Source organism: Stegastes partitus, unplaced genomic scaffold (assembly GCF_000690725.1).
Source record: "Stegastes partitus isolate 25-593 unplaced genomic scaffold, Stegastes_partitus-1.0.2 Scaffold108, whole genome shotgun sequence".
NCBI classification, from domain to species: domain Eukaryota; kingdom Metazoa; phylum Chordata; class Actinopteri; family Pomacentridae; genus Stegastes; species Stegastes partitus.
The window spans coordinates 435,135-462,751 of record NW_007577839.1 but is presented as its reverse complement, the minus strand read 5'-3'; the positions used below and the strand labels follow the sequence as shown (position 1 = coordinate 462,751).

Here is a 27,617-nt window from a genome sequence, read left to right as displayed (position 1 = left end):
ATGAACTACATGTTCCTAAAACAGTGTGTAGAGAGTCGCCCATTTGCTCCAATCCAGCAGGACTGGTTGGATTCGATTGTTGCCCGAGTTCCACCTAAACTCATAAAGAGCCCTGAGACAAATCAGCTACTACAGGAGCTGTGCATGGAAGTCAGTGAGGAGTTCTGCAGTGTGATGGTCAAACACGGAGGTATTTCCAGTTTTTTGTATTGTAAGAATGTCAGTGCTATGCAAAGGTTTTAACCACTAAAGTGAACTGGAGATGCTTTCAATAGAATTTGAATAGATTTTATTTACCAGTGGACTTAATACAAAGTTTTGTAAACAGAATAAATCAAATCAATGTTTAGTGAGACCACTCTTTACATTCCAAACTGCACACATTCTCCTACTTGTTGCCCAGTTTTTCAATCATCTTATTGAACTTTCCTCAGTGCTTTGGTAAATTTTTGCTGTGTCTTTGTCTCTTTGTAATCCCAGACTGACTTGATGTTTTTTACAGCACATAGTTCTTTATGACTCTGTATGTTTCGGGTCTTTTATGCTAAAGAATGAATTTAGGACAGATCAGACATCTCCCTGATGACATTGTGTGACTGTACGATACTATGTTATGCTACTATATAAGTACTATATTTAAATCACATATAACTGTATCTCATTATGCCATATTCACTCCCTTTAGCAGGCACAGTATTAAAGAATCGACAGACAGCAGGACTGAACTCAGAAAAACAGAGTGCAACCCAACCAGAGTAAGTATCCAATGTGCACAAATAATTTAAATGATCAAATTGGAGTTGATCTATTTAAACGTGCATTTGTAAAATGTATTATTGATCTTTTGCAGAATTCTTGATTTCTCCACACCATGGCGAGAAAGCTTCATCAGAAGTCGCAGGATCATAAAGACACATTTACACATTCTTCATCCTGTAATGCAAACTATGTTGGATATTGGCTACACAACATTTTCTCCAGTGGTCCTAGTTGATTTGTCAGAATTCAGGTAAAGTAAGACAACATGTAGACAAATAGGCACATACTTTCTGTCTCATACAAAGTTTCTTTTTGATTAAATTTGGGCTTCTGCTGGTCCAGAGCGTCAGGACCTGTGGACTGTAAGAGCCTTCAGAACAAAATGGCTGTGGAGTGTAAGAGGGCAGAAGATCGCATTATGAATACCTGGTTTCCCAAAGTCATCCACTTGTTAACAAATAGGGAAACACTGAACGGAGTTAAAGAGCAGAAACTTGATTCCTTCTACAACTGTGCGTCCACATTAATATCTAATCAGGTGAGATGTGCCATGATGAACAATTTAAAGTTATTTCAATTAATTAGTCGTTACTGACATCTAAAACAATCCTACAGTGTTTTTTTTTTTTTTAGCAAGCCAGTTGTCAGAGATATACATCAAAGAGCATTAAAGAGACAAAACCTTGACAATTTAAACTGAACAAGGTGTATATCTTCATAGCTGCTGGCATAGGAAAGTAAAATAGTCAATGAAGATTGTACGCTGTAATCTTATATAGTGCATGTATTTCCTGCACTGAGGTTTGATCTCCATAGGTAATTCTTTATCCAAACAGTTATGTTGTAGTGGATTAAATGGATTGTTTTGGGATTTATTGTGTTTTGTTTGTTTGTGTGTTTGTCTGTTTTTTAACTTTACATGCCTGTGTAATTCTAAGCTCTTTGTACATTCGTTACTTGAATGCATATTTAGACTAAGAGATCATTTTCCTCCTGTATATTTTTAGTTGAAATCCCTGCTTCAGACAAGTGTGGAAGTGTTCGCCAGCGTCTTTGATCCAAGCAATCATCACTGCTTGCCAATCTTTCGTATGGCTTTGACATTTGATGATGAAAAGATGGAAATTTACCCAACCTTACAAGATCTGGAATCTGCTGTTTTTGAGATTCTTAATGCCATAACGAATACACTACAGGTGAGTTTACTATTTTATGGCACATTTCTAATGTAAAAGTGTATTTTGAGCTGCTACTGATATCTTTTGTATTGATCCACAGAAGGTACAGACTGTCCAGTCTTGGTTGGCACAAACCACATCTTCATTTGTGGATGCCAAGGTGGCTGATCACATCCTCTCTCAGTCACACATTACTGTGAGAGATGCTGTGCGCAAAAATCTAGAGGAACCGGACAAACATTTTCAGAGCTATGGTGATGTTCCGCAATCCAGTCACTTCATATCATTACTTCAGTGATGATAACAATTCAGTCAGTTGTTGACTTTTGTTGTTTATTTTGTAGTTGAGAGCTATGACTGGCTAGTCAATGGAACTGCACAGGGTCAGGTAGAGAAGTTTATGGAGGAGGAACACTCTTTTGATGAGTACACTAAGGTAACAGAACCTAAAGTTGAATTCATACTGCATATGTTACATACATACTCTTGCCTTGTTTTACTTTAATACCAATTAAAGTCAATGTGTAAATAATCAATGTGTGATCTCACTGCTTTTTAAAGCAAGTGGAGGAGTTTCGTGATCTGTCAAAGGAGATTATCAGTCTCCCGTCAAAAGCCCGCTTCACAATGGTCCATCTGGACTGTGAAGAGCTGAAACAAGGGCTAGCCAACAAAGCCAATACCTATGCTGAAATGCTTCTGAATAAACTAGTCATCAGCCACCGTGAGCAAAATCTACAGTAAGTCATGTTTTGTAACATTCTTAAACAAAGGTCTCCGTCTGTGTGTAAAATGCTCACATTTTGATAAATATTTGATGTTTTCTTTTCTGTGCCGGTGCAAAGGATCTGCAATGACTTTGAAACCATCAGAGAGAAAGCTCTGAAAGTCCCAGAGAATACAGAAGAAATGGCTGAGATGGATGAATACATCAACTTTACTAAGACAAAGGGGACTACAGAACTTCAAGAAAAAATAATGGTGAATATTCTGATGATTGGCTCTAACTGTTGTGCCTTGGATTGTCTTGATTTCAATTATCAATATAGACTTAACTGGGAATGGCATTGTATTCTAACAGGAAGCCCACTGCAGACTTAGCTATCTCCTGACTGCCCATATCATTGGGCCTGAAGATCTGGAGCTTAATTCAACAGTTTTTCTCTGGCCAAAAAACATCCTTCATGTATTTGAAGCCAATGATGAGGTAGTACTCCTGCATCTGCTCCAAGCAGTTTGTCATGGTTGTTGTTTTTAAAAAAAATTTTTTTAAATGAAAATCAGATTATGGACAGTTGTGCTGATTTCCAGGTGATGCAGAAGGCCAAGAAGAAAGGGGAGCAAGAGCTGATTGCTAAGAGAGAACAACTAATAGTGCAGCTGGAAAAGTTGGGGCGCAGGATAGAAGAGTTCCCACACTGCTCTGAGCTGGATATGATGCAGCAGGTAGTACCACTTTCAGATTGTCTTTAAGGAATAGTTTCATACCTTTGAAAAATGTATTTCTTTTCTCGCTTAGCATTAAATGAAACAATTGATCCCACTCTCACATCTGTAAATATATGATAAACATACTGCCAGGGAAGCAGATGAAATGTTTAAATTGCACCAAAGATGTAACTGTTACTGCTTTTTGGACAGTATGTTGCAGATGTCAGATCAGTTCAGAAACTTCTCCAGGAGGCGGAAGAATATATTGTCCTTATTAACAAAGAGGAAGCCTTTTACAAATTGGACCTAACAAGTTACCCAGAAGTTAACGTCATCAAGGAGGGTATTGAACCATACCAGAAGCTGTTTGGATTTGTCCTGAAGTGGCAGCACACAGAGAACAGGTCAGATTTGTATTTGATGAATATTGTATATACAGTACATAATAAAAAAAAAAAATCACTGACAACTTATCATTTTCTGGGTGAACAGATGGATGATTGGTCCATTCCAGGACCTAGATGGCGAGAGCATGGAGGTAAAAGTAGATGAATTTTTTCGGGAGATTTTCAAGATGGTTAAGTTTTTCCAACAGAAACAGAATAAGGCCGCGCAAGAGATGGAGAAGATTTCTGGGAGGACTAAGAGACGACCGAGTGAGGATGATCCGAGGAAGCAGGAGAGCCCCACAATAACTCTGTGTTCCACCATAATGGAGCAGATCAATGAGTTCAAGGTATTGCATGCAACTGTCATTTAAGGGAGATTAATGAATGAAGTCTTACTGCAAGTGAAATGAAGACTGTTGACGCTAAACCATTATGTGGAATGTGGTTGTGCCAACAGGAGCATATCCCTCTAGTGTCGATCCTGTGTAACCCAGGCATTAGAGCTCGCCACTGGGACCAGATGTCAGCGATAGTTGGGTATAACCTCAATCCTGAATCTGGTACAACACTACAGAAAGTTCTCAAACAAAATCTGGCTCCTTACCTGGAAGAGTTTGAGTCCATCAGTGCTGCTGCTAGCAAAGTAAGAACTCCTGAAGTTTGTTTATACATGTTGTAAATATGTGTGTTGATTCCTCTGTGCCCATACTATCTTTCTCAACAGGAGTTTTCCCTGGAAAAAGCGATGCAAACCATGGTGCATGTTTGGGATGATGCGTCCTTCCACCATCAACTTTACAGGGAGACTGGTGTGTCCATCTTGACTGCCTTGGACGATATTCAGACGATGCTAAATGACCAGATTGTGAAGACTCAGACTATAAGAGGCTCGCCATTCATTAAACCCTTTGAAAAAGAAATCAAGGTGAGCTTAAGGTTTTAAAGAGTTAATCTTTATCATGACTAAATGCTTAACTTGTATTGGAATTTCCCACTTAGGAGTATTTTTTAAAACTCCTTTTAACTGGCTATATTTCAGTTCTGCAAAGTTTTAATTGTTTGTTCTATGATCTCAGTCATGGGAGGAGCGTCTGCTTCGTATCCAGGATACCATAGATGAGTGGCTGAAGGTACAGGCCCAGTGGCTTTACCTGGAGCCCATCTTCTCGTCTCAGGACATTATGCAGCAGATTCCAGAAGAGGGACGACTTTTCCAAACTGTTGACAGAAACTGGAGAGAGGTCATGAAACACTGTGTTAAAGATCCTAAGGTAACAAAAAAAAAAGAAGAAGTTTGCAATAAAGAGAATCTGAAACATTTATCATCTGAGTTACCTTATGATTTGTAACCATAGGTTCTGCCAGCAACCTCACTACCTGGTTTGCTAGAGAAACTGCAAGATTCCAATACCCTCCTTGATAACATTATGAAGGGTTTGAATGCCTATCTGGAGAAGAAACGTCTCTTTTTTCCTCGGTAAACACAAAGATTTAGCAAATTTTTTTGGTCCAATCCTTTGTGAAAATCACAGTTTTTGATATTTGCTATTAACGCTGCTTCCAGGTTCTTCTTCTTGTCCAATGATGAAATGTTGGAGATTCTGTCCGAGACCAAGGACCCACTGCGAGTGCAGCCTCATCTAAAGAAATGCTTTGAGGGTATTTCTAAATTGGACTTTCTACCCAATCTGGATATACAGGCAAGACAGTGACACATATTGCTATTGCGAAATGACATTGTGTATTGATTAAGTGGTATTAAACTGCACATTGTTCTTGCCTAGGCCATGTATAGCAGTGAAGGAGAGCGTGTTCCGCTAATCCAGCACATCTCTACTTCTGAAGCCAAAGGAGCTGTGGAGAAGTGGCTGGTTCAGGTGGAGGATGTGATGCTTCGCAGTGTCAGAGATGTAGTCGCCCGGTCCAGGGTGGTGAGATCACTGCTCCTCATACTTCAGACAATACACATACTATGCTCCAATGCCATCGTGTTGTGCAGGATTGATAATACGCATTTGTACAATATAATGTTTCGGATATGTGACTATAAAAGCAAGTTGATGAAAGCCGTGCAATTGTGTGTGGTTGTGTGGACAGGCCTACGCTCAGACTGCACGGAACCAGTGGGTCAAGGAGTGGCCTGGGCAGGTTGTGCTCTGCACCTCACAGATTTTCTGGACTTTGGAGGTTCATGAGGCCATCAGAACAGGGGCGGATGTGGGTCTTTACACATTTTTCTCTAAAAATGTTCCAATTAGTTTTTCTTTTCAAATACCTACAGTAAAATCCATGAAAGTGATGTATAGTGTTTTGCTAAATTAACGTTGGTAATTGGAATTAAAGTATAATTTACCAATAATAATAATAATAATAATAAAGTAGAATAAAACTCACATTTATGATTTTTAATCTTGTAGTCATACAAAGTCTTAACATTTCTCACTCTTGACCAGGTGACCTGAATCATTTTTTATTTTTTTTGATGAATGTGACATTATACCACTATCACCTTAGGAATAAACTCAAATAGTAGTTTTTTGTTCTTTAAAGGGTTTAAAGAACTACTATCAGCAACTCCAGAGTCAGCTGAACGACATTGTGGAGCTGGTGAGAGGAAAACTGCCGAAGCAAACGCGGACTACTTTGGGAGCACTTGTCACAATCGATGTCCATGCCAGGGATGTAGTCATGGAGCTTATCGAGAAAGGTACCTCAAAGCACAAAACTATTTCATTACTGTCACAAAGCATTGGACTGCATTCAGAGCAACATCCACAAACAGCACCAAGATAAAACGACTGCAATGTTGTCCATTTTTAATAGGTGTGTCACATGAAACTGACTTCCAGTGGCTAGCCCAGCTACGTTACTACTGGAGCAATGACAATGTTCGTGTTCGCATAATCAACTGTGATGTTAAGTACGCTTATGAGTACCTGGGGAACTCTCCACGTCTGGTCATCACTCCTCTGACTGACAGATGCTATCGAACCCTGGTAAAAAAAAAAAAAAACAACAACAAAACTCACAAATACCCTTTCTAAAGTCTATTTCAATATAAGTACTTGTCACTTTCTAATAATAATAATACTAAGTGGTCAAATATTTTCTCATTAAATTCCAAAGTCCCCCTTTTTGTTTTAGATCGGAGCTTTCTACTTGAATTTGGGCGGTGCACCTGAGGGTCCGGCTGGAACAGGGAAAACTGAAACCACCAAGGATCTAGCGAAAGCTCTTGCTGTACAGTGTGTGGTCTTTAACTGTTCAGATGGACTGGACTATCTTGCTATGGGAAAAGTAACATCTACTAGAAATTTGAAAATTCTATTATAAATTCTAATGCTATATGTATTTATACATGTTATATGTTGTTAACATGTACTTTGGATCAATCTCTCACAGTTTTTTAAAGGTCTAGCTTCGTCTGGTGCGTGGGCATGCTTTGATGAATTCAACCGTATTGAGCTGGAGGTGCTATCTGTAGTGGCTCAGCAAGTTCTCTGCATCCAGAGAGCCATCGAGCAGAAGCTGGAGTACTTTGACTTTGAAGGAACCATGCTCAAACTCAATCCCAACTGCTTTGTGTCCATAACAATGAACCCTGGCTATGCAGGACGCTCAGAACTCCCAGACAACCTCAAGGTCTTTTACCAGTAAAATGTGTTATCAGACAGTTTCAGAGTGTACAACATTATGTGTGCTATTGAGATTTTTTTCAAATCATTTTAGTTCATTTTTCAATATCATATTACACACTGCAATGCCCTGAAAATCCCTTTAATGTAATGTGGCATAATAGAAATGTCACAGTCTAACATTGGAAATTCTGAATATTCTTCCTCTTTCCCTTGTGCAGGTGTTGTTCCGAACAGTGGCCATGATGGTCCCCAACTACGCACTGATAGCAGAGATCTCTTTGTATTCATACGGCTTTCTCAATGCCAAACCGCTCTCAGTGAAGATAGTGATGACCTACAGGCTTTGTTCAGAGCAGCTCTCTTCTCAGTTCCATTATGATTATGGCATGAGGGCTGTCAAAGCAGTGCTTGTGGCTGCAGGAAACCTCAAACTCAAGTATCCAGATGAGAATGAGGACATTCTGGTATTTGTGCTGAAATGAATGAATTTGCTAAACATTTATTCCAAATGCTATTTTCTGATTGTGAACTGAATTTTCAATTGATTTGCTGTGTTTTGCCCTTTCACCCCTTTCCTCATGTTGAAACATCCAGCTCCTGAGATCTATAAAAGATGTTAATGAGCCCAAGTTTCTCTCCCATGATATTCCACTGTTCAATGGAATCACCAGCGATTTGTTCCCAGGCATCTCTCTTCCACAGGCTGACTATCAGGTCAGATATGCTGATGCCATTACTCATGCGTTTGCTCTAAATCTAACAATACCCTTACTTTTATATGCAGTATCTTTGACAAATCTTTTTTTCTTATCATTGTCAGCTGTTTCAAGAGGCTGCTGAAGAGTGCTGTAAAAACCACAATGTACAGCCGACAGAGGTCTTCTTACAAAAGATGATCCAGACATATGAGATGATGATAGTCAGGCATGGGTATGTTATATTTTGGTATCTGTGTTGCCATGTTCTGGTATCTTGCTTGACGTGTTTTCCACTTGATTAGGACATGGCTTAAAGTGAATGTGTACAACACAATATTGCATCATTATGCTCTCTTTTAGGTTCATGCTGGTGGGAGAGCCTTTTGCTGGGAAAACAAAAGTGCTGCACGTTCTAGCCGATGCTCTGAACTATATGAACAAAAGAGGGGACGGTCTGGAGGAGAAGGTCATCTTTAGGACATTGAACCCAAAGTCAATAACAATGGGACAACTTTTTGGACAGTTTGACCTAGTTTCCCATGAGGTATTTTGAATCTTCTGTATTATAGATACATACAAAATCTGTGTATTTACAGTATTAATGTATACCTGGGACAACAGGAAGGCATCCCCCCTTTAATTTTTCCCTCATTTTGTTTTCCCTTGTTATTAGTGGACTGATGGGATTGTTGCCAACACATTTCGTGAGTTTGCATCAGCTGACACACCGGACCGTAAATGGGTGGTATTTGATGGTCCAATAGATACACTATGGATTGAAAGTATGAACACTGTGCTAGATGACAACAAAAAGGTACACAATACACAGTAAAGTGTTGGATATTTTTCTTTTTTAGTTTTTAACATGCTTGAGTTAGGTCATTTTTGTTTTACTCTTCCTCCACAGTTGTGCCTGATGAGTGGTGAGATCATTCAGATGTCCAGTCAGATGAGTCTGATTTTTGAAGCAATGGACCTATCACAAGCCTCTGTAAGTTGGGTGTTTGCTTAATTAAATCATTATGTTTGATATTTAAAAATGTCCCACTTACTAGTTCATTCTCTAAATAGTTACTATTTTGCATTAGGTAAACTGTAATAATTCACCAGGATGTTTGATAACATTCACTCAGCTAGTGTACGTACTGTAACTTTATAGCCAGGATGTAACTGGATGTTAATAAACTGTCTTGGTCAGGTTATTTGGATAACATTAGTTACTTTCTCTTTCTGCAGCCTGCCACAGTGAGTCGATGTGGTATGATCTACATGGAACCGTCTCAGCTGGGCTGGAATCCCTTGGTGATCTCCTGGATGAACACTCTTCCTGATGCTCTGCAGACCCCTGACAGTCGCTCCCTGCTGCTGGAGCTCTTCCACTGGCTCGTGCCACCTGCCCTTAAGACGCTGCGTAAACACTGCAGAGTGAGTGGCTCCATCCCCAGATCTAGACTCAAACATCTGAAGACGATGAAGGCGTTTTGTCATGCTAGACTATTGTGTTGTTTACAGGAAGTTGTGTCTACGAGTGACAGTAACACTGTAGTGTCCTTGTGTCGACTGTTTGAAATGCTTCTCACTGAACCTGTGAAGACAGAACGTGGGGATAAAAACATTCGCACCTGGATCATGGTAAAAGAACCAAATCTTTCATCATTTTAAATAATATTTTTAACATATTGATTCTTACTTTAGATGTGCACGTTACAAGCATTGCACCTCCATGCAAGTGTTTTTGTATTTGCACATTCTATTTCAGTCAAATTGTATGACACTTCTCTTTCTTCTTGCAGGCAGCCTTTGCTTTCTCCCTGGTGTGGTCTGTGGGTGGCAGCTGTGACGCAGACAGCAGAGAGAAGTTCAGTGAGTTCTTCAGGGTGACTGTTTCAGGAAAAACAACAGAATATCTGATCCCTGAAACAGTGGGAAAATGGGAGTGTCCAATGGATGATAAAGGCTTGGTGTATGACTATTTTTACGAGGTATTGCGTAATTATATTACCTACAAGAATTTCACTTGCGTTAAATCAGTAAATCATGTTAGAATCTCTTCTACAGTTCAAAGGAAAAGGCAAATGGATTCACTGGAATGATGCCATTAAAAATGTCAACCTGGGGGACAAAAACACCAAAGTGCAAGAGATCATTGTACCTACCATTGACACAGTTCGCTATACCTACTTGATGGACCTCTGCATCAGCTATGGAGTGTTAGTATTGATGAACGTGAATGTCAAACATAAATTATTGCCATTAATAATCATTCTACATGTGTCATATATCCTATTTTTATGTTCATAGTGTTTAACCTGCATTTATTTATTTTGTTATCAAAAAATATTCTTTTTAAAAATATGTTTTATATTGCTTTTCAGCCCTTCCCTGTTTGTTGGTCCTACTGGCACTGGGAAGTCACTCTACGTGAAGGAGAAACTGATGAACAATCTGGACAAAGATTGCTACCTACCCTTCTTTATCAACTTTTCAGCCCGCACTAGTGCAAACCAAACCCAAGTGAGCATTTTGTAAAACATGGTTGAAGTTTATCCCTGAAGAAATGTTTGGTTTACTAAGAAGGCATATAGATGGACAGACTACTTGTTTTGTTATAAATATTATGATGTGACATAAATATGATAAGAAAAGCCTATGTTAAACGCACAGCGGGGGAAACTTGCAGTGTTACAGCAGCAAAGGGGATGGTGCAATAATGTAGGGACATCAGTAGGAAAATTCTAAAATGAACATGAATATACAGAAGTAATGTTAATATTGCAGAGATTCTTCCTTATATAGAAATTCAGATATTGCACGGATTCCTCTGAATGTGGAAAATAATGATATTGCACAAGATTATTCTATATGTAGAGAAGCACTGATATTGCAAAGGTTCTTTCATGAGTAGAAAATGTGGATATTAAAAGGATTGTTTTTGAGGTTGTTCTTGCTTTTGCCCGGTTTTTTTTTTTTTCTTGACAGATTCTTGTATATGTAGAAAAAGGTTCATTAAATGTACAAAATATCCATGATGAACAGGTTTGAATGTAATGACGGAGTGATTATCAAAACAAACAAGAAAGGATTATTGTTTTCAGTTTCTATCATTTATTATGTCTTTCTTACATCTTCCAGAATATCATCATGTCCAGGTTAGACAAGAGAAAGAAGGGGGTGTTTGGACCGCCCATAGGAAAAAAGTGTGTCATCTTTGTAGATGACATGAACATGCCTGCACTGGAGCAGTTTGGAGCACAGCCCCCTGTGGAGCTTCTTCGACAGTACATGGACCATGGAAACTGGTACGAACGAGCCACTGTCAGACACCAACTTCATGTTCAAACAAGAGGGGCATAATGAATAAACCAGACTGAATTCATTAAACATGCAGACCTCTTCTGTTATGCTCTGGCAGGTATGACCTGAAGGACACCTCCAGGATCACCCTGGTTGATCTGCAGCTCATTTCAGCTATGGGGCCCCCTGGTGGCGGAAGGAATGCTGTGACATCTCGCTTCTTGCGACATTTTAACATTTTTAGCATTAATGCCTTCAGTGATGACACTATGGTTTGCATTTTCTCCAACATTATGGCCTTCTATCTCAAAAACAAAGAATTCCCACCTGCATTTTTCACTGTTGGCAACCAAATAGTGACAGCTACAATGGAAGTAAGTTCCCTGAAGACGCAATGATGTCACATGACATGTTCAAATAGGCAGGATAAATGTATTTTCCACTTGTGTATTGCTCATTTAAATCTTCAGTTGTTGTCTCAAGTACTTGAATTCTTTCCTAATATATTTATGATATACTTTTATTTTCCAAAGGTGTATAAGAAAGCAATGGAGAACCTGCTTCCAACTCCGGCCAAGTCTCACTACACCTTCAACCTACGGGACTTCTCACGTGTTATCCAAGGGTGCCTGCTGCTGAAGAAGGAGTCTCTGGAAAATAAACGCACTATGATACGGCTGTTTGTCCACGAGGTCTTCCGTGTCTACTATGACCGTCTGGTGGATGACAAAGATCGAGCATGGCTCTACAAGCTGATGAACAGCATCCTCAAAGATCACTTCAGAGAGTCCTTTGACCAGGTCTTTGATCACCTGAAACAAGGCAGTAAGGTAAGTGGAGATTCAGTTATCCTTACTGTAGTGTCATATGCTTTATAATTGTTATATTAAACAGTAGATGCAACAAGACAGTGCTGATTTTGAACACCTTCTTGCAGTCTGAGATCTAAATATTATTTGAATATGTTAAATATTTGTTTGTTTGTTTTTTTTTACTAGCATAGTAAACAAAACAAAAATGTACGTGTATCAATTTGTGCCATGAATATTCTTCCATTTTCAGCTTGTTGAAGAAGACATGCGAAATCTTCTGTTTGGTGACTACATGAACCCTGAGCTCGAGGATGATGAGCGCTTGTACACTGAGGTACCCTCAATGGATACCTTTGCTGAGGTGGTGGAGTCATGTCTTGATGAATACAACCAGATGCACAAAAATCGAATGAACCTCGTCATCTTCCGGTAAACTGTTCTAGTTATCCCACAAAATTATTGGGCTTTTTCTTGTAATGAGTGTGAATGTCCAAGCAGCTGACTTGATCTTTTTGCAGTAAGTTAATGAAATTATGTTTTTGTAACTCTGTCTTTGCATGTAAACTTAATTAACGCAGAAAAATACCTTGTGTTATGTAGCTATGTCTTGGAGCACTTGTCCCGTATCAGCCGAGTGTTAAAGCAGCCGGGAGGCAATGCCTTGCTAGTGGGAGTGGGAGGCAGTGGACGCCAGTCCATCACCCGCCTGGCCACATCTATGGCCCACATGACCATGTTCCAGCCTGAGATCTCTAAGAGCTACGGCATGACTGAGTGGAGAGATGACCTCAAGGTTTGCTTTATAGATTAGAAAAGCATTCTGTGTCCTGTTAATCTGATGCCTTACATGTATTTCTTTTATACTGTTTTGGTCTCTGCTTAGATTCTGTGGCATTTATTAAATATTTTTAGCACACATTGTCACAGTATTTTGTCTCCCTGCATTTTAAGATGCTCCTGAAAAATGCTGGGGTGAAAGGACAGAAGACAGTGTTTCTGGTAACAGATGCTCAGATCAAAGATGAGGCTTTTCTAGAAGATGTGGACAGTGTCTTGAACACAGGAGAGGTGCCCAATCTGTTTGCCATTGATGAGAAACAAGAGATTATGGAGGTAGGTTATTGAAAGCCCTTACAGAACAATTTAAATCGTGTATTGATGCCCTTTAAATTTGTTTTTAATATAACTCTCACTTTATATATTTTTCTCCAGTCATTACGTCCCATTGCCCAGGCTGGTAATAAGAATTTGGAGTTGAGCCCTTTGACCCTGTTTGCCTTCTTCGTGGCACGCTGCAGAGAGAACCTGCACATTGTTGTGGCCTTCAGTCCTATTGGAGACGCCTTTCGAAATCGCCTGCGTCAATTTCCATCTCTTATTAACTGCTGTACCATTGACTGGTACCAGGTACAATATGATCATTAGAAGGCATTAAACTGTATAATATCTGCATTTAAATACAAAGGTAAGGTGCAGGGACGAATCAAAGGTACATCCATGCCATTTTAGGGCAGAAAGAGATATTTAAATATGTAGGCAGTCTGTATTTGCATGTTTTTCCTTAGTATCTTTTTCTTTTTCTTCTCTGTGCCCTGACAGCCATGGCCAGAGGAAGCTCTTGAGAGAGTAGCCAACTCCTTCCTGGAGTCACTGGAGATGAGTGAAAATGAGAGGCAGGAGGTCGTACCCATCTGCAAAACATTCCATACGTCTGTCAAACAGCTCTCACAGAGGTATGGCATTTATAGCTTCCATATTAAAGGCTAAAGTAGATGTATAAGCCCTTACCCATACTGTTTGTTTTCGCTGCAGATTCCTCTCTGAGCTAGGTCGACATAATTATGTGACACCCACATCCTACCTGGAGCTGATTGCAGCTTTCCGTCTACTGCTCACTCAGAAAAGAGAAACTGTCATGAAGGCGAAACAGAGGTATACCAATGGTCTGGATAAACTAGCCTTCGCTGAATCTCAGGTATATGCAAGACCAATTTACTGAGTTTGCTTTTCCTCTGCTTCTTTGATTAAACATGTGAAGCATAACTTTTTAAATAACTTACTCTAAAAATGTCTTTCTGTAGGTGGGTGAGATGAAGAGGGAACTGGTAGACCTACAACCCAAACTGGAACAGGCAAAGATAGACAACACCAAAATGATGAAGGTAAAATACATTTCACATCTTCATTCTGCCCCAACCTCAATCATAGAGTATATATATGTAAATGCACAATATAATCAGTATTTCGAAAATAGTTATGTTTAATGTACATGTGTATTTTGTGAATTTTTTTAGGTAATTGAAGTAGAGTCTGTGGAGGTGGAAGCCAAGAGTAAAATTGTGCGCGTTGATGAGGAGGCGGCGACTGTAAAAGCAAATGACGCTCAGGCCCTGAAGAACGAGTGTGAGAGTGACTTGGCTGAAGCCATTCCCGCCCTGGAGGCTGCTCTCTCTGCTTTGGACACTTTAAAGGCAAGCACCCTTCAACTACACTGCATTTTTAGAACAAATTGTGCCATTTAGGTCGCCTCAGTTTAGACTGTTAAGTAAGCTGTTTGATTTATTTCAGCCCTCTGATGTCACGATTGTGAAGTCAATGAAAAATCCACCATCAGGGGTGAAGCTGGTGATGGCAGCTGTGTGCGTGATGAAGGATATAAAGCCAGATAAGATAGCTGACCCAGCCGGGACAGGAAAAAAGGTTAGATTGAGCAAAAAATATCTTAAAATGTCTTATTATTACCCTAGAAAGCATGGCATAAGCTCATCAAATCAATTCTATTTCAACTTTATGACAACATATACTAATATTAGAATGAGCAGTATGTTGTCTTTTTGTCTAGGTTTTTGACTACTGGGGTCCAAGCAAGAAGCTACTGGGTGATATGAACTTTTTACGAGATCTTAAAGAATATGACAAAGACAATATTCCTGTGAGTGTCAGAAAAGTTGCATTATTATTATTATTATTATTTTAAAAACACTTGACTAACTCATCTATCTCTGGATTTCAGGTCCCTGTGATGCAAAAAATCCGTAGTCAGTACATGACTAATCCTGACTTTGACCCAAGTGTTGTGGCAAAAGCCTCCTCTGCAGCAGAGGGCCTGTGCAAATGGATCAAAGCAATGGAGGTTTATGACAGGGTAGCAAAGGTGCAACTTCTCTGGATTTTTTTTTTTTACAGACTTTCCCTAATGACTTGTCCTGATAATAATACCTGCATGCTTGCTTTCTCTTCATTCTCAACCACTCTCTTTTTTTTTTTTTTTAGGTCGTAGCCCCTAAGAAGGCCAAACTTGCAGAGGCACAGGAGTCCCTAGCTGCTACCATGGCCCTGTTAGACCTGAAAAGAGCTGAACTAAAGGAGGTTGAAGACCGCTTGGCTGCCCTCCAGAAAACTTTTGAGGAGAAAACAGAGGAGAAGGCCCAGTTGGAAATCCAGGTGGATTTGTGTGCCAGGAAGCTGGAGAGGGCAGAAAAACTCATTGGCGGTCTTGGTGGAGAAAAGACCAGGTCACAATGATGCTTATGAATAGTCTTTATTATTTTCTACAACTGAAAAAAATAATATGTATCAGTGATTGAATTCAAATCTGCCCTCAGATGGTCTAAAGCAGCAGATGACCTTCAGAACACATATGACAACTTGACTGGAGATGTTCTTATCTCTGCTGGTGTCATCGCATATTTGGGGGCTTTCACTGCTGGCTTCAGACAAGACTGCACCAAGTTATGGACCAAACTCTGCCAAGTAACAGTCTTCCTTTCCTCCCCTTTTGTACTCACTTTCATTGAACTTAAAAATATGTAAATGCCTATTATCTGTCTTCTTAACCACCTCACTCTTTCTAGTCTAAGAACATTCCATCATCAGATGACTTCTCTCTCAGTAAAACCCTGGGAGATCCTATTAAGATTAGGGCTTGGAACATCGCAGGCCTTCCCAGTGACTCTTTCTCTATTGACAATGGTGTCATCGTCAGTAATTCTCGTAGATGGTGAGTCAGTATTTCTGAAATGTTTTAATAAAAGTTGAATCTTTTATTTAAATATTTGTCAAAAATGTATAGTTTCTGGTTACATGTAATCAAGAATACGATAAAAATAATGAAACAGGAGTAATTAATCTTTAATGTTTTGGTTTTTGTAGGCCTTTGATGATTGATCCTCAGGGTCAAGCCAACAAGTGGGTGAAGAATTCAGAGAAAGATGATAACCTGAGTGTAATCAAGTTAACAGATGCGGACTACATGAGAACTCTGGAAAACTGTATTCAGTTTGGAACACCATTGCTGCTGGAAAATGTAGGAGAAGAGCTGGATCCTTCTCTGGAACCATTGCTGCTCAAACAAACCTTCAAACAAGGTGCTGAGAATGTGAGACAGCTGCTAAAAGAGTCATGTGAATTTGAAAACTGGGAAAATTCTCACTTTGCAATTTATTTATTATTTTTTGTTTCCCCTAGGTGGCGTGGATTGCATCAGGCTTGGGGAGAGTGTGATTGAGTACTCCAGTGATTTCCGTTTCTACATCACCACAAAGCTCAGGAATCCCCACTACCTGCCAGAACTGGCTACCAAAGTGTCCCTGCTCAATTTTATGATCACCCCAGAAGGCTTGGAGGATCAGCTGCTGGGGATTGTGGTTGCTAAGGAGAGGTAGTATTCATGAAGTGGCCACTTTGGAATAACACTGAAATATTTGAAATACAGGTCTTCTTGCTTGCACCATCATCCAGTTGTTTTCTACATCATGTGTTTTACAGGCCAGAACTGGAAGAGGACAGAAATGCATTAATCCTGCAGTCAGCCGACAATAAGAGGCAACTAAAGGAGATTGAAGATAAGATCCTGGAGACCCTGCAGTCCTCTGAGGGGAATATCCTAGAGGATGAAAGTGCCATTCAGATTCTAGACTCAGCAAAGATCATGTCTAATGAGATTACAAAGAAACAGCAGGTCTGAACTATACATTAAAAAATTAGACCTTTGTTGTATATTTGAGAAGTCGAATATTTTGTAGTCTAACCTTCTACTGTTTTAAAATTTCCAAGATCGCAGAGAAGACAGAGATCAAGATAGCAGAGTCCAGAGAGGGTTACAGAGCTATTGCCAAACACTCATCCATCCTATTCTTCAGTATTGCTGACCTGACCAACATAGACCCAATGTACCAGTACTCTCTCAGCTGGTTTGTTAACCTCTACATTAACTCTATACAAAACAGGTAAGTAATAAACATGGAGTGTATTCTGCACTGTCCCAAAAGAAGTAATAGACTGATACAAGACCTTATGATTGTAATAGCAGTTTAAAGCAATAATTTTATGTTAAAAATAGTACTTGTAGACATTATGAATATGTTTTATTGTACTGATAACATAAACACATTTGATTCAGTCACAATAGTGTCAGAGATTCAGCTATGGCATGCACTTTAACTATAGGATAATGAACTTTTAATTGGTCTGTGTTCATGTGAAGCCCTTTGTATTTTTCCTTTTATTCACCAGTAACAAATCCAAAAATCTGGAGAGGAGGCTTCAATTCCTAATTGATCATTTCACCTATAACCTGTACTGCAACGTCTGTCGTTCTCTGTTTGAGAAGGACAAACTTCTCTTCTCCTTCCTTCTTTGCTGCAATCTACTCCTGTAAGTGTTAAAGATGCAAGTAATTTTTCTCTTTATCCACATGCTCAAATGAAAATATGTTTTTTTAATATGTAGTTTACGCAATTTTCTATTGATATTTCTTCTCAGAGCAAAGGAGGGGATAGAATACTCTGATTTCATGTTCTTGCTGACTGGGGGAGTGGGCCTGCAGAACACCATTGCTAACCCTGACCCCAGCTGGCTACAGGACAAGAGCTGGGATGAAATCTGCAGAGCCAGTGAACTGCATGGCTTACAAGGAATAAAGTAAAAAGCATTAATAATTCATTTAAAAAAATGTTTTTATTACTTTTATCTAGTTTCTCCTACCCTCCTGGTAATCATTATAATTTTATTTTGACTAATGGATTGAATTGTTATTTATTCCACAGAGAGGCTTTCATCAAGAGTCCAGGAGACTTCAAGCCAATTTATGACAGCAAAGAGCCGTGCAACGTTGCTCTGCCTGCACCGTGGTGTGAAAAACTGAATGACCTGCAAAAGATGATCATTGTTCGCTGTCTGCGGCCTGATAAGATAGCCCCAGCTATCACTAAATATGTGACCGGAAATTTGGGGAAGAGATTCGTCCAGCCCCCTCCCTTTGACCTGAGCAAAAGTTATCTGGACTCCAACTCCACCACCCCACTTGTGTTTGTGCTGTCTCCAGGAGCTGATCCCATGGCTAGTAAGTCCTACACTACCAATGGAAATTGTCAAAGGGCCATATAATGCTAGGCCTGAAAATCAATAGAAATAACAATATCCCTCCACAGGCTTACTGAAGTTTGCCAGTGACAAGAACATGGGTGATAAAAAGTTCCAGTCTATCTCTCTGGGTCAGGGCCAGGGGCCCATCGCTGCTAAAATGATATCCACAGCCATGGAGGATGGAACATGGGTGTGTTTGCAGAATTGTCATCTCGCTGTTTCCTGGATGTCAACCCTCGAGAAAATCTGTGAGGACTTCAGTCTGGTAACATGCCACCAAGACTTCCGCCTCTGGCTCACTAGCTACCCTTCATCCAAGGTACAGAACAATACATTTCAGTCAGTACATAAGCATAAACAAAGAAGCTTTAAGCAGTTAAAAAGTAAAATACAGATTCTAGATGATTACAGTCTATACAGTATAAGAAAAAAACACCTTTTTGAAATCAGTTTCCAGTGACCATCCTGCAGAATGGGGTGAAAATGACAAATGAGCCCCCGACAGGACTTCGACTGAACCTGTTACAGTCTTACTTGTCAGATCCTGTTTCTGATCCAAACTTCTTCAATAACTGTCCCAATAAGGAGATGGTGAGTTGGAAAGAAATGTGTCTTCATTTTGCGTGCAATGGGAGTACACATATTAATTTAATAGGTCTGTCACACAAAGGATGTTCTCTGAATGTTGGATTTCTGTCGCTAGGTTTGGGAGAAACTCCTCTATGGATTGTGCTTCTTCCATGCTCTTGTTCAGGAGAGGAAAAAGTTTGGTCCACTGGGTTGGAATATTCCCTATGGCTTCAATGACTCTGACCTCCGTATAAGCATCAGACAGCTACAGGTATTTATTCAGAGTCTCAGTTGTTGAGTTTCTACCATCATAAAAGTCTAAAAATACTTATGATTTCTTTTCCTCTTCAGTTATTTGTGAATGAATATGATGAGGTGCCCTTGGAGGCCATAACTTATCTGACCGGGGAGTGTAACTATGGTGGCCGTGTAACAGATGATTGGGATAGGCGGCTGCTAATGACAATCTTGGCCGACTTCTACAACAAGAACGTCATAGTGAGATGTCATTACCCTTTCTCACCTAATGGTGAATATTATGCTCCACCTAAATCATCCTATGAGGACTACATTCTGTTTATCAAGGTACAAAGACTTCAAGAGTATATTTTTGTTTGTGTTTCTACATAAAGACATCCAGCTGAGTAGCAATACTTTTGTTGTGTTCTAGGAACTTCCATTCAGTCAGAATCCAGAGGTGTTTGGGATGCATGAAAACGTCGACATTTCTAAAGACTTGCAGCAAACAAAACTGCTGTTTGATTCGTTGCTGCTCACTCAGGGTGGAGGGGCTAAAGGAGGGGCTGCCTCTGGCAGCGACAACACCCTGTACGATATCGCCAATGACATTCTAACAAAGGTATAAACTAATTAAACTCTGTTTTATTATTCTAAGATTGGTGATGTTGGTCAGTCAGTTCACCCTGTTGTAGATGAATTGACAATATTTTATACAGACATTCATGCTTCTTGATTTCTTCAAATGATTTCAACTAACATGTCGAAGTTTTTTTGTTTTTTGATCATAATCTGTAAGCACTGCACTGTACATTTATAACTAACGCTTTTACTTATTCCCCCTAGCTACCAGCTAATTTTGACACAGAGGCAGCTCTCTTGAAGTTCCCAGTGCTCTACGAAGAAAGTATGAACACTGTCCTCGTCCAAGAGATGGAGCGATACAATGCGTATGAACAAACAGCTCAGTGCAGAACTTTAAGCCATACAGCACATCACCAACCATTTTATGTGACCTAATTGCTGTTTTTTTTTTTTTTTTCTCGCTCAGGTTGTGTAGTACAATTCGTGTGAGTCTACAAAACCTGTTGAAGGCTATTAAGGGCTTGGTGGTGATGGATGCAGAGCTTGAGGCGGTTGCGAGCAGTTTGATGGTGGGGAAGGTTCCAGAAAAATGGGCCAAGCGCTCTTACCCGAGCCTCAAGCCTTTGGGCAGTTACATTAACGACTTTCTCTCAAGGCTCAAGTTTTTGCAGGTGAGGCAAGTTAGCAATGATCACTCAGATAAGAGGGAGCCTACTGTCTTGATTACACATGTATAGGAGCTTTTATAGTTACGTTTGCATTGTGTGCCCGTAGGTTTGGTATGACACCAGTAAGCCCAGTGTGTTCTGGCTGTCTGGGTTCTTCTTCACCCAAGCCTTCCTTACCGGGGCTATGCAAAACTACGCCAGGAAGTACTGTGTCCCCATTGACCTGCTGGGCTTTGATTTTGAGGTCTGAAGAAGCACTCATAGTAATCTCTCTGGCTCCAAAGTTCTTCTTATAGACCTAATGGTGTACTGACCTGTGGTTTTGTTTTTTCTTACAGGTTCTTTCCATTGATGGGTCAGACACAGCACCTGAGGACGGTGTTTACATTAATGGACTGTTTCTGGATGGAGCTCGATGGGACAAAGGAAGGTAGATGTTCAAAGCTGGGTTTTAAAATAATGACTATGGCAATACCTTTAACTTTTTAGTCTTTCAGTTTTCTTTTACTATATACTCCACTACATTTTAGAAGGAAATATTTATAATAATGCTGCACTACATTTATACATATTTATTGTGACCCTTATTCATAATGGCGATTTTGGATCATTTTTATAGTGTGGCACTTCTTTCAATACTATTGAAATGCAGGGAAACGTGATAAGCTTTTGTTTGTCTCTCAATCATCAGTGGTGTTCTGGCTGAGCAACACCCCAAAGTCCTCTTTGACTTGATGCCCATCATCTGGATAAAACCTAGTAAGTAATACCTCATTTTGTACACTGCCAGTGGTAGTATTTTTGATATATCGCAAATGAAATGCATGTCATTCATGTCACGTATATTTTCAGGTGTCTTTTCTACTACATTATTGTTTCATGTCTAATTATTAATTCCTCTCTGCTATCTTGTTTCTCTGCTTCCCTTTTTTTGTTGTTGTTTCTTTGGTTCCTTCTCTCCCACGCAGCTCAAAAGAAAAGCAATGATCAGCCTCAGAAACTGTATATTTGCCCTCTCTACAAGACCAGTGAGAGGAAGGGCACCCTCTCTACCACAGGCCACTCCACCAATTTTGTCATTTCCATGATGTTGCCTATCGACACGCGCCCACAGCACTGGATTAAGCGTGGTGTGGCCCTGCTCTGCCAGCTTGATGACTAAGATCAGATAACGCAGGCCTGAAGACTCGATTGCTTTTCTGCGGCACATCTCGATGCTACTTTGATACCTTGTTTTCAACTCTGTGTTCCTCATAAATGCAAAATGAAACATGATGTCTATTTTTGACCAATTGTGGAGTATGTGTTTCTAAACACAGGATGGAGGATGGCTGTGTATAACTATGGAAAAGTATATAGAATGGTGCATGTTGCCATTTTCAGTTTGTCCAGCAGCTACTACGCAAGAGATCATTAAACTGATTTTACAATACAAATAAAACCAAAGACACTGAAATACAGAGAAGTGATAAAATATGCACTGTGACTTTTCAATAGAAAAGGATGACGCTATGCACCTTTCAGTTCCTCACTACTAGCTATTGATATGATTCCAAGACAAAAACATGTAAATACAAACAAAAACACACAACATTGGTTATAATTTAACAGGAATTTTTGAAGTATATTGCATACAGTGTCTTATATTGACTTTCATGTTTATTCTCCATTTACATTTGCTGTACATAATGGTTGTGCACAGCAATTATTCTTTAAATACTTAAAGAATGGGAGGGTTTTACAACCATTTAAACAATAAAATCAGCATTGCTTGTATGACTTTTGGGTTTTTCATGTCTCAATCATTTCCAATCATCGATTTTAATGTCTTTTTGATTGCATATAAAGTCATGTACTGTAACAGAAAAGTAGCCACAATAATTCTTCAAATGTCTTTCTATAATTAAAAACATGGCTTGTAATGACAATCAGGACAGCTGGAGATAAGGCACATTAATGCTACCAAACTAGTTTTGCAAGAAAAGCTTGGTCATGTAGATGACCGTTTGTCAGTGTAAACATTCGGTGCCTTTTGTTAACAGTTGGTACTTTTGTCTCTTTTCTCAGTATCACCTGCTGATGTCTTGTTGTGTCACTGCGAGCTGATACTGTCCACAGACTTGTGTGTACCGCCCAAGCTATTTATGTGCAGTAAGAATGTGGGCTAAACAACATTTCGTGTGAACGTTCACTGATAAAATATTAACAGTGTGTTAAGCACAAAGAACATTTTATGCAAACATAATCTATGTGACTTATTGTCATAGGAATTTAAAAATGCAACAAAGACAGCAATCCGCATTAATAATTAAAATACGCAGTATCATATCGTGCATTAAGCTATTTCACATTTATGTTTTTTTAATGGATCCTGTGTTATGAGTAAATGTGTTTACTGTGTTAACCAGTGGCAGTTGCTGCAGTGCTCAGTGGGTCAAAGCTAGGTGGTGGTTGTAAAGACCTCATGATCTGATATTTATAGCAGGGGGAGTATAAATAGCACCAGTATGTGTGGGTACTGAGGAGCCCACTGGCTTTATTGGTGTAGAAAGTACTGAGGGAGCACAGCCATTTGACCTAAGGTAAAAAATCATACAATGAAGAAACATTTCATCTAACTAAGAACTTCATTAGTGTTGAGTGTGAAGGTCGTTGCTGTTGTGGTGTAGCCACTTGTTGATCTGTAGCGTGTTATTTGTAGCATTTGAACCTCCATGCTATGTGGTTGAATTTCAAATGTCTTGTGTTAGCCTTGATGCCGTTTTGCCTGCTGCCTTGACAATAACGGTTAAGAAACGCTCACAGCAATCATTTGTGCAGTAGGAATCTCCATGCCTTTCTTTTGGCCATGCTGAGCAATAAATACCATAAATTCTGCTGTAAACAGTTATCGGGCAAAAACTTAGCACACAACATGCCTGACTGGAATCATAAGATTTAATCTTCTGAATGCATTTTGGTGTCACTTAAAGCAAGAATAGGACTGCTACTATTGCATGCTCTGCTGCCCTTTGCTGTGCTGTAGTTGGTATTCAGGGTTGTAAGTGGTGTGCAGTTCCCAGATTTAATGGTCATGTTTACCTCATGCCCGTGTCTGTTCAGAGCAGACCCTTCTGCATTGACTCTTGTTGGACTAACAGATGAGCACAGAAACAGAAGATGACTTTTATCAGTCGGAAGATGACCTGGATGAAGATGAGGCAACGCAATATATAATTGAGCAAAGTCTGATCCAATATAGAAAACTCAAAGGATTGAATCCAAGGTTAATCTCTATCAACCTATTATGTACATGTCTTTTTCTTTACATTGTGCATTTCTTATTTATTGTGTGAACCCTTGTTTTGTGCAATTATTTTTTGATAGTGATCTAAAACCCAGTGAAGATCCAGATGAAATTTTTAAAGCAATCAAGGAAGGTAAGCTGACATTTATTTATTCATTTATTTATTTATTTTATTTTTTTTTTTATTTTTTTTTATTTTTTTTAACCTGTCAGATTCAGACACAATCATAAATGTTGCCAGAAGTTCTGATATGTGTCCCGTCTTCACATTTAGGCGATGAGTGTGCACTAAACAGACTTGTCGTGCAACCGGAGTGTCTGTCCAGAGTTGATGAACGAGGATGGATCCCCCTCCATGAAGCTGCAGTGCAGGAGAACAAAAACACATTAGAGATTATCTTCTCAGGTTGGTATGGCTTTAATGTTTGGCCATACAAACTTCTCTTTACAATCATGGCATGCACACCAATTCCCAGATGTTTGGATTCCAGCATCACCCCCGGGTGCAGCCGAATGTCGTACTCTAAAGGGTGAGACGCCACTATTTCTGGCTGTGGTCCATGGACTCAGAGGGAATGCTACATTCCTGTTACAGAATGGTTGTAGCCCAGACATTCAGAACGATGAGCAGGATTCTCCGTTAGTAGCAGGTATGAGACACTAAGTTCGCCTAAATGCAAAATAGATTTCATTTTCAGACACCTAAACGTATGTGATACACTCTCATTCTAATCTCCTGCTCCTTGTCTCGTAGCTATTCTGAATGACCAGTATGACTTGGCCACACTACTGCTTAGGTACCAGGCCAAAATAGACCAAACAGGACCACTAAACAGGACAGCTCTACATGAGTCTGCCTTTTTAGGTTTGGAGAACTTTGTGTATCTGCTCCTGGAGTCTGGTGCCAACCCAAACGCATCTGACATTAAGAAGAAAACTCCACTGGCTCTGGCTGCACAGAATGGACATCTCAGTGTGGTGGAGGTTCTGTTACAGAAAGGTAAATAACCTCCTTTTGCCTTTTCTTGTGTAGCTGATGCACAACACAGACTCTACACACATTATTCACACAGAAAAGATTCATCTTTGGCCAGGATGTTTTGCAATACTGTAATACCACAAGAGACAAAAGCAGCCCACCTACCTATTTTATCCGTCACTGCAGAGAGAGAAAAGCAACACAACAAATACAGCACATCTCCTAGTAAAGGAAAATCCTTATAGTCTCTGTATCTGTTTTGCAGGAGCCCATGTGTGGTGTGAATCAGAGTCAGGTACGATTTTGTTTGATGCAGCAGCATCAGGAAACCCTGACATAATCTCCTTGCTGCTAGACCACGGAGCAGATCCCAACGTCCCTCTTTACAGTGGACACCTACCAATTCACCGTGTGGCATACCATGGACACAGACTGTGAGGAATATCTCTGTTATCTTTTCCACTTTTCAAATAGAATTTCACCTAATGCCATGTTCTTACATATAATCCCCTCTTTGACAGGGCACTGGAACTCCTCATCCCAGTGACCAAGGTGCACGCTGTGAAGGAAAGTGGGATGAGTCCACTCCATTCTGCAGCTGCTGGGGGACACGCTCAATGTGTAGAGATACTGCTCAAAGCTGGCCACGACCCAAACTTCATGCTGCACCCCAGGGTGCGCCGCAACTATGATGACGAGCGTAGGTCTGCACTCTTTTTTGCCGTGTCCAACAATGATCTTCAGTGCGCCCGCTTGCTGTTAGAGGCTGGGGCGATGGTGAACCAGGATCCTGTCAACTGTCTACAGGTGGCTCTTAGACAGGGCAACTATGAAATGATCAACACCTTGTTGAAATTTGGGGCAAATGTCAACTACTACTCCCGTGTCAACACCACTCACTTCCCCTCGGCGCTGCAGTACGCTTTGAAGGACGAGGTTATGTTGAGAATGATCCTGAACCATGGCTATGATGTCAATCGCTGCTTTGACTGCCCTTATGGGAACAATTCCCACGACTATGCTCCCTGGACCACTGCAGTCATCAAAGACATGGTGGTGAGGCCAAGCTTGAAAAGAATGCAGGGAGACCAACGCTTTTCCTCAAGGATCTTCTTTGAATGCTATGTGTTTGTCTTTGTCCCTTCTAGTTCTGTGAGGTGATAACAGTGTCCTGGCTCAAGCACATATCTGCCCAGGTGGTGCGCATCATGCTCGACTACACCGACCACGTCTCCTTCTGCACCAAACTTAAGGACACCTTGCAGGACGAGAAACAGTGGCCAGAAATCTGTCAAGTCCAAAGTGAGAGCTGCTGCAAATCCATCATTAGACTTTGTATTTGTCACCTATCAACAAAAGTTAACATGCATTCATTGACTTGACTTACTTTTTTTTGCCTCACAGGAAATGCAAGGAGCCTGAAGCACCTGTGTCGGTTGCGCATAAGGGAGCATCTCAATCGTCTGCGGTTGAGAGCTCCAGTTTTTATCAACTTCCTTCCTCTTCCTCCAAGGCTGAAAGATTACCTACGCTACAAGGAGTTTGATGTTTACAGCAGAGGCAGCATGGTCGCCCCCTAATGAAATCACATTCGCAGATGTCACAGAGACTAATGAGTATCCGTTGGCTTTCTGCCTTGTGTTATGTGTTTTGAAAGTGACATGTTTGCTGTACACAGAAAAACATAAATGTAGCATGAAATGTTTTATTAAGTAAGCATTCTTTTTACACGGGGAATTAAGTTTTTGTATTTACAACACACAGAATCTCTACAACAGTAAGGACGTCATAATTGGAAATAATAACAGGTAGATCAAGAGCGGGGTCATTCTTGATCAGAACCACACATCTGTGACACATGGACTTAATGAGGTTGTTGATGCCACTTGTGGGATATTTTCCCACTCTTCCCGAAGGGCTTGGTGATGTTGGTGGACATTTTCGGGGACAGGATCAAGCAATGTCCCTTTCTCATGTGGCAGATTGTCTGTCACACCATGCTGATGTTAGATTAGATGACAAATGGTGGAGTTGTGGACACCTAACTGTTGTACCAGCATCCTGCATGCCAATAAACTGCCTCATCATATGTGGCATCGTGTATTTGAAATAAAGCTGCATTTTAAGATGGCCTTTTATAAACACTGGTCAAACAAGTGTCTGATTTGTCATGCTGTCTGATCATTATCTTTTGAAGCCACACTGGATTAGATTGTGGGTTAGCTTGGTGGTTAAAAAATGGCACCATTTGAGCAACTGAAAAAAGTGTGCATCTTTAGATATATTTAACCCTTTTCCTGCACATACCAATAGTTGTCTGTCTGTAAGTGTAGCCCTGCGATAGACTGGTGAGCTGTCCAGGGTGTCCCCTGCCTTCACCCTGAGTCAGCTGGGATAGACTATGACCCTTGTGAGGATTAAGTGGTGTATGGATAATATATTGCTTTTATTACATAGAAGATGCATTGCTTCTTTGGCATCACCTGGTGGTGGAATGAAGTATTACAACTGTGGGATTGTTCTATCGGTTGCTTCCACATGCAAGGTTTTAGGTATATCAGTAGTTATTTGTTGTGAAGCATCAAGCAGATCTCCAACAGGTGCTCTAAAAATAGAGGTGATGCATGACAGTGTCAGTATGCATCATGTAATCATGCACAGACAGGGATTTATAGCACATTAGAGGTATTACACAGCCTTGGCTGCACCCTATACCTTCATTTTACT

The 27,617-nt window shown here is 40.1% G+C and overlaps 2 protein-coding genes across 3 annotated transcripts; both read left to right on the top strand.

The window, feature by feature from the left end:
- Positions 1 to 21,917, top strand: dnah12 (dynein, axonemal, heavy chain 12). Its single transcript, XM_008277846.1, is given in 69 exon segments — positions 1 to 190; positions 686 to 755; positions 851 to 1,009; positions 1,102 to 1,297; positions 1,767 to 1,955; positions 2,038 to 2,191; positions 2,282 to 2,373; positions 2,499 to 2,677; positions 2,783 to 2,918; positions 3,019 to 3,144; positions 3,249 to 3,383; positions 3,579 to 3,772; positions 3,861 to 4,104; positions 4,215 to 4,400; positions 4,482 to 4,682; positions 4,834 to 5,028; positions 5,113 to 5,234; positions 5,322 to 5,457; positions 5,542 to 5,688; positions 5,855 to 5,974; positions 6,308 to 6,464; positions 6,581 to 6,753; positions 6,902 to 7,054; positions 7,160 to 7,399; positions 7,614 to 7,859; positions 7,990 to 8,109; positions 8,216 to 8,325; positions 8,454 to 8,637; positions 8,767 to 8,907; positions 9,001 to 9,084; positions 9,330 to 9,592; positions 9,805 to 10,075; positions 10,152 to 10,303; positions 10,469 to 10,607; positions 11,226 to 11,392; positions 11,506 to 11,761; positions 11,921 to 12,217; positions 12,450 to 12,628; positions 12,800 to 12,992; positions 13,151 to 13,312; positions 13,412 to 13,606; positions 13,799 to 13,932; positions 14,012 to 14,174; positions 14,281 to 14,361; positions 14,494 to 14,670; positions 14,768 to 14,899; positions 15,042 to 15,131; positions 15,213 to 15,353; positions 15,473 to 15,714; positions 15,805 to 15,952; positions 16,054 to 16,199; positions 16,352 to 16,566; positions 16,667 to 16,859; positions 16,967 to 17,159; positions 17,255 to 17,427; positions 17,714 to 17,854; positions 17,963 to 18,121; positions 18,247 to 18,542; positions 18,631 to 18,884; positions 19,016 to 19,156; positions 19,269 to 19,406; positions 19,487 to 19,720; positions 19,806 to 19,994; positions 20,219 to 20,322; positions 20,424 to 20,628; positions 20,732 to 20,869; positions 20,964 to 21,055; positions 21,317 to 21,384; positions 21,594 to 21,917. Coding segments are annotated over 69 exon segments (11,634 nt in total). The 3' UTR covers positions 21,788 to 21,917.
- Positions 21,918 to 23,144: 1,227 nt separating this feature from the next.
- Positions 23,145 to 27,043, top strand: asb14b (ankyrin repeat and SOCS box containing 14b). 2 transcript variants are annotated; one of them, XM_008277827.1, is made up of 10 exons: positions 23,145 to 23,207; positions 23,728 to 23,890; positions 23,992 to 24,044; positions 24,186 to 24,317; positions 24,403 to 24,561; positions 24,666 to 24,911; positions 25,156 to 25,324; positions 25,412 to 25,946; positions 26,039 to 26,192; positions 26,295 to 27,043. In XM_008277827.1, the coding sequence occupies exons 2-10, from the start codon at positions 23,766 to 23,768 to the stop codon at positions 26,468 to 26,470; spliced, it is 1,749 nt and encodes a 582-aa protein (XP_008276049.1). In that variant the 5' UTR covers positions 23,145 to 23,207; positions 23,728 to 23,765; the 3' UTR covers positions 26,471 to 27,043. The 2 variants fall into 2 exon arrangements, with proteins under 2 accessions (XP_008276049.1, XP_008276050.1); XM_008277828.1 differs by having other exon boundaries at positions 23,191 to 23,207; positions 23,766 to 23,890.
- The last annotated feature ends 574 nt before the right edge of the window (positions 27,044 to 27,617 follow it).

Bases quoted from the DNA above. Each gene is read 5' to 3' on its own strand.
- asb14b (XM_008277827.1), top strand. From the start codon at position 23,766: ATGAGCACAGAAACAGAAGATGACTTTTATCAGTCGGAAGATGACCTG. The intron at 24,045-24,185 runs GTAAGCTGACAT...CTTCACATTTAG, and splicing joins TTTTAAAGCAATCAAGGAAG to GCGATGAGTGTGCACTAAAC. The intron at 25,947-26,038 runs GTGAGGCCAAGC...TGTCCCTTCTAG, and splicing joins CAGTCATCAAAGACATGGTG to TTCTGTGAGGTGATAACAGT.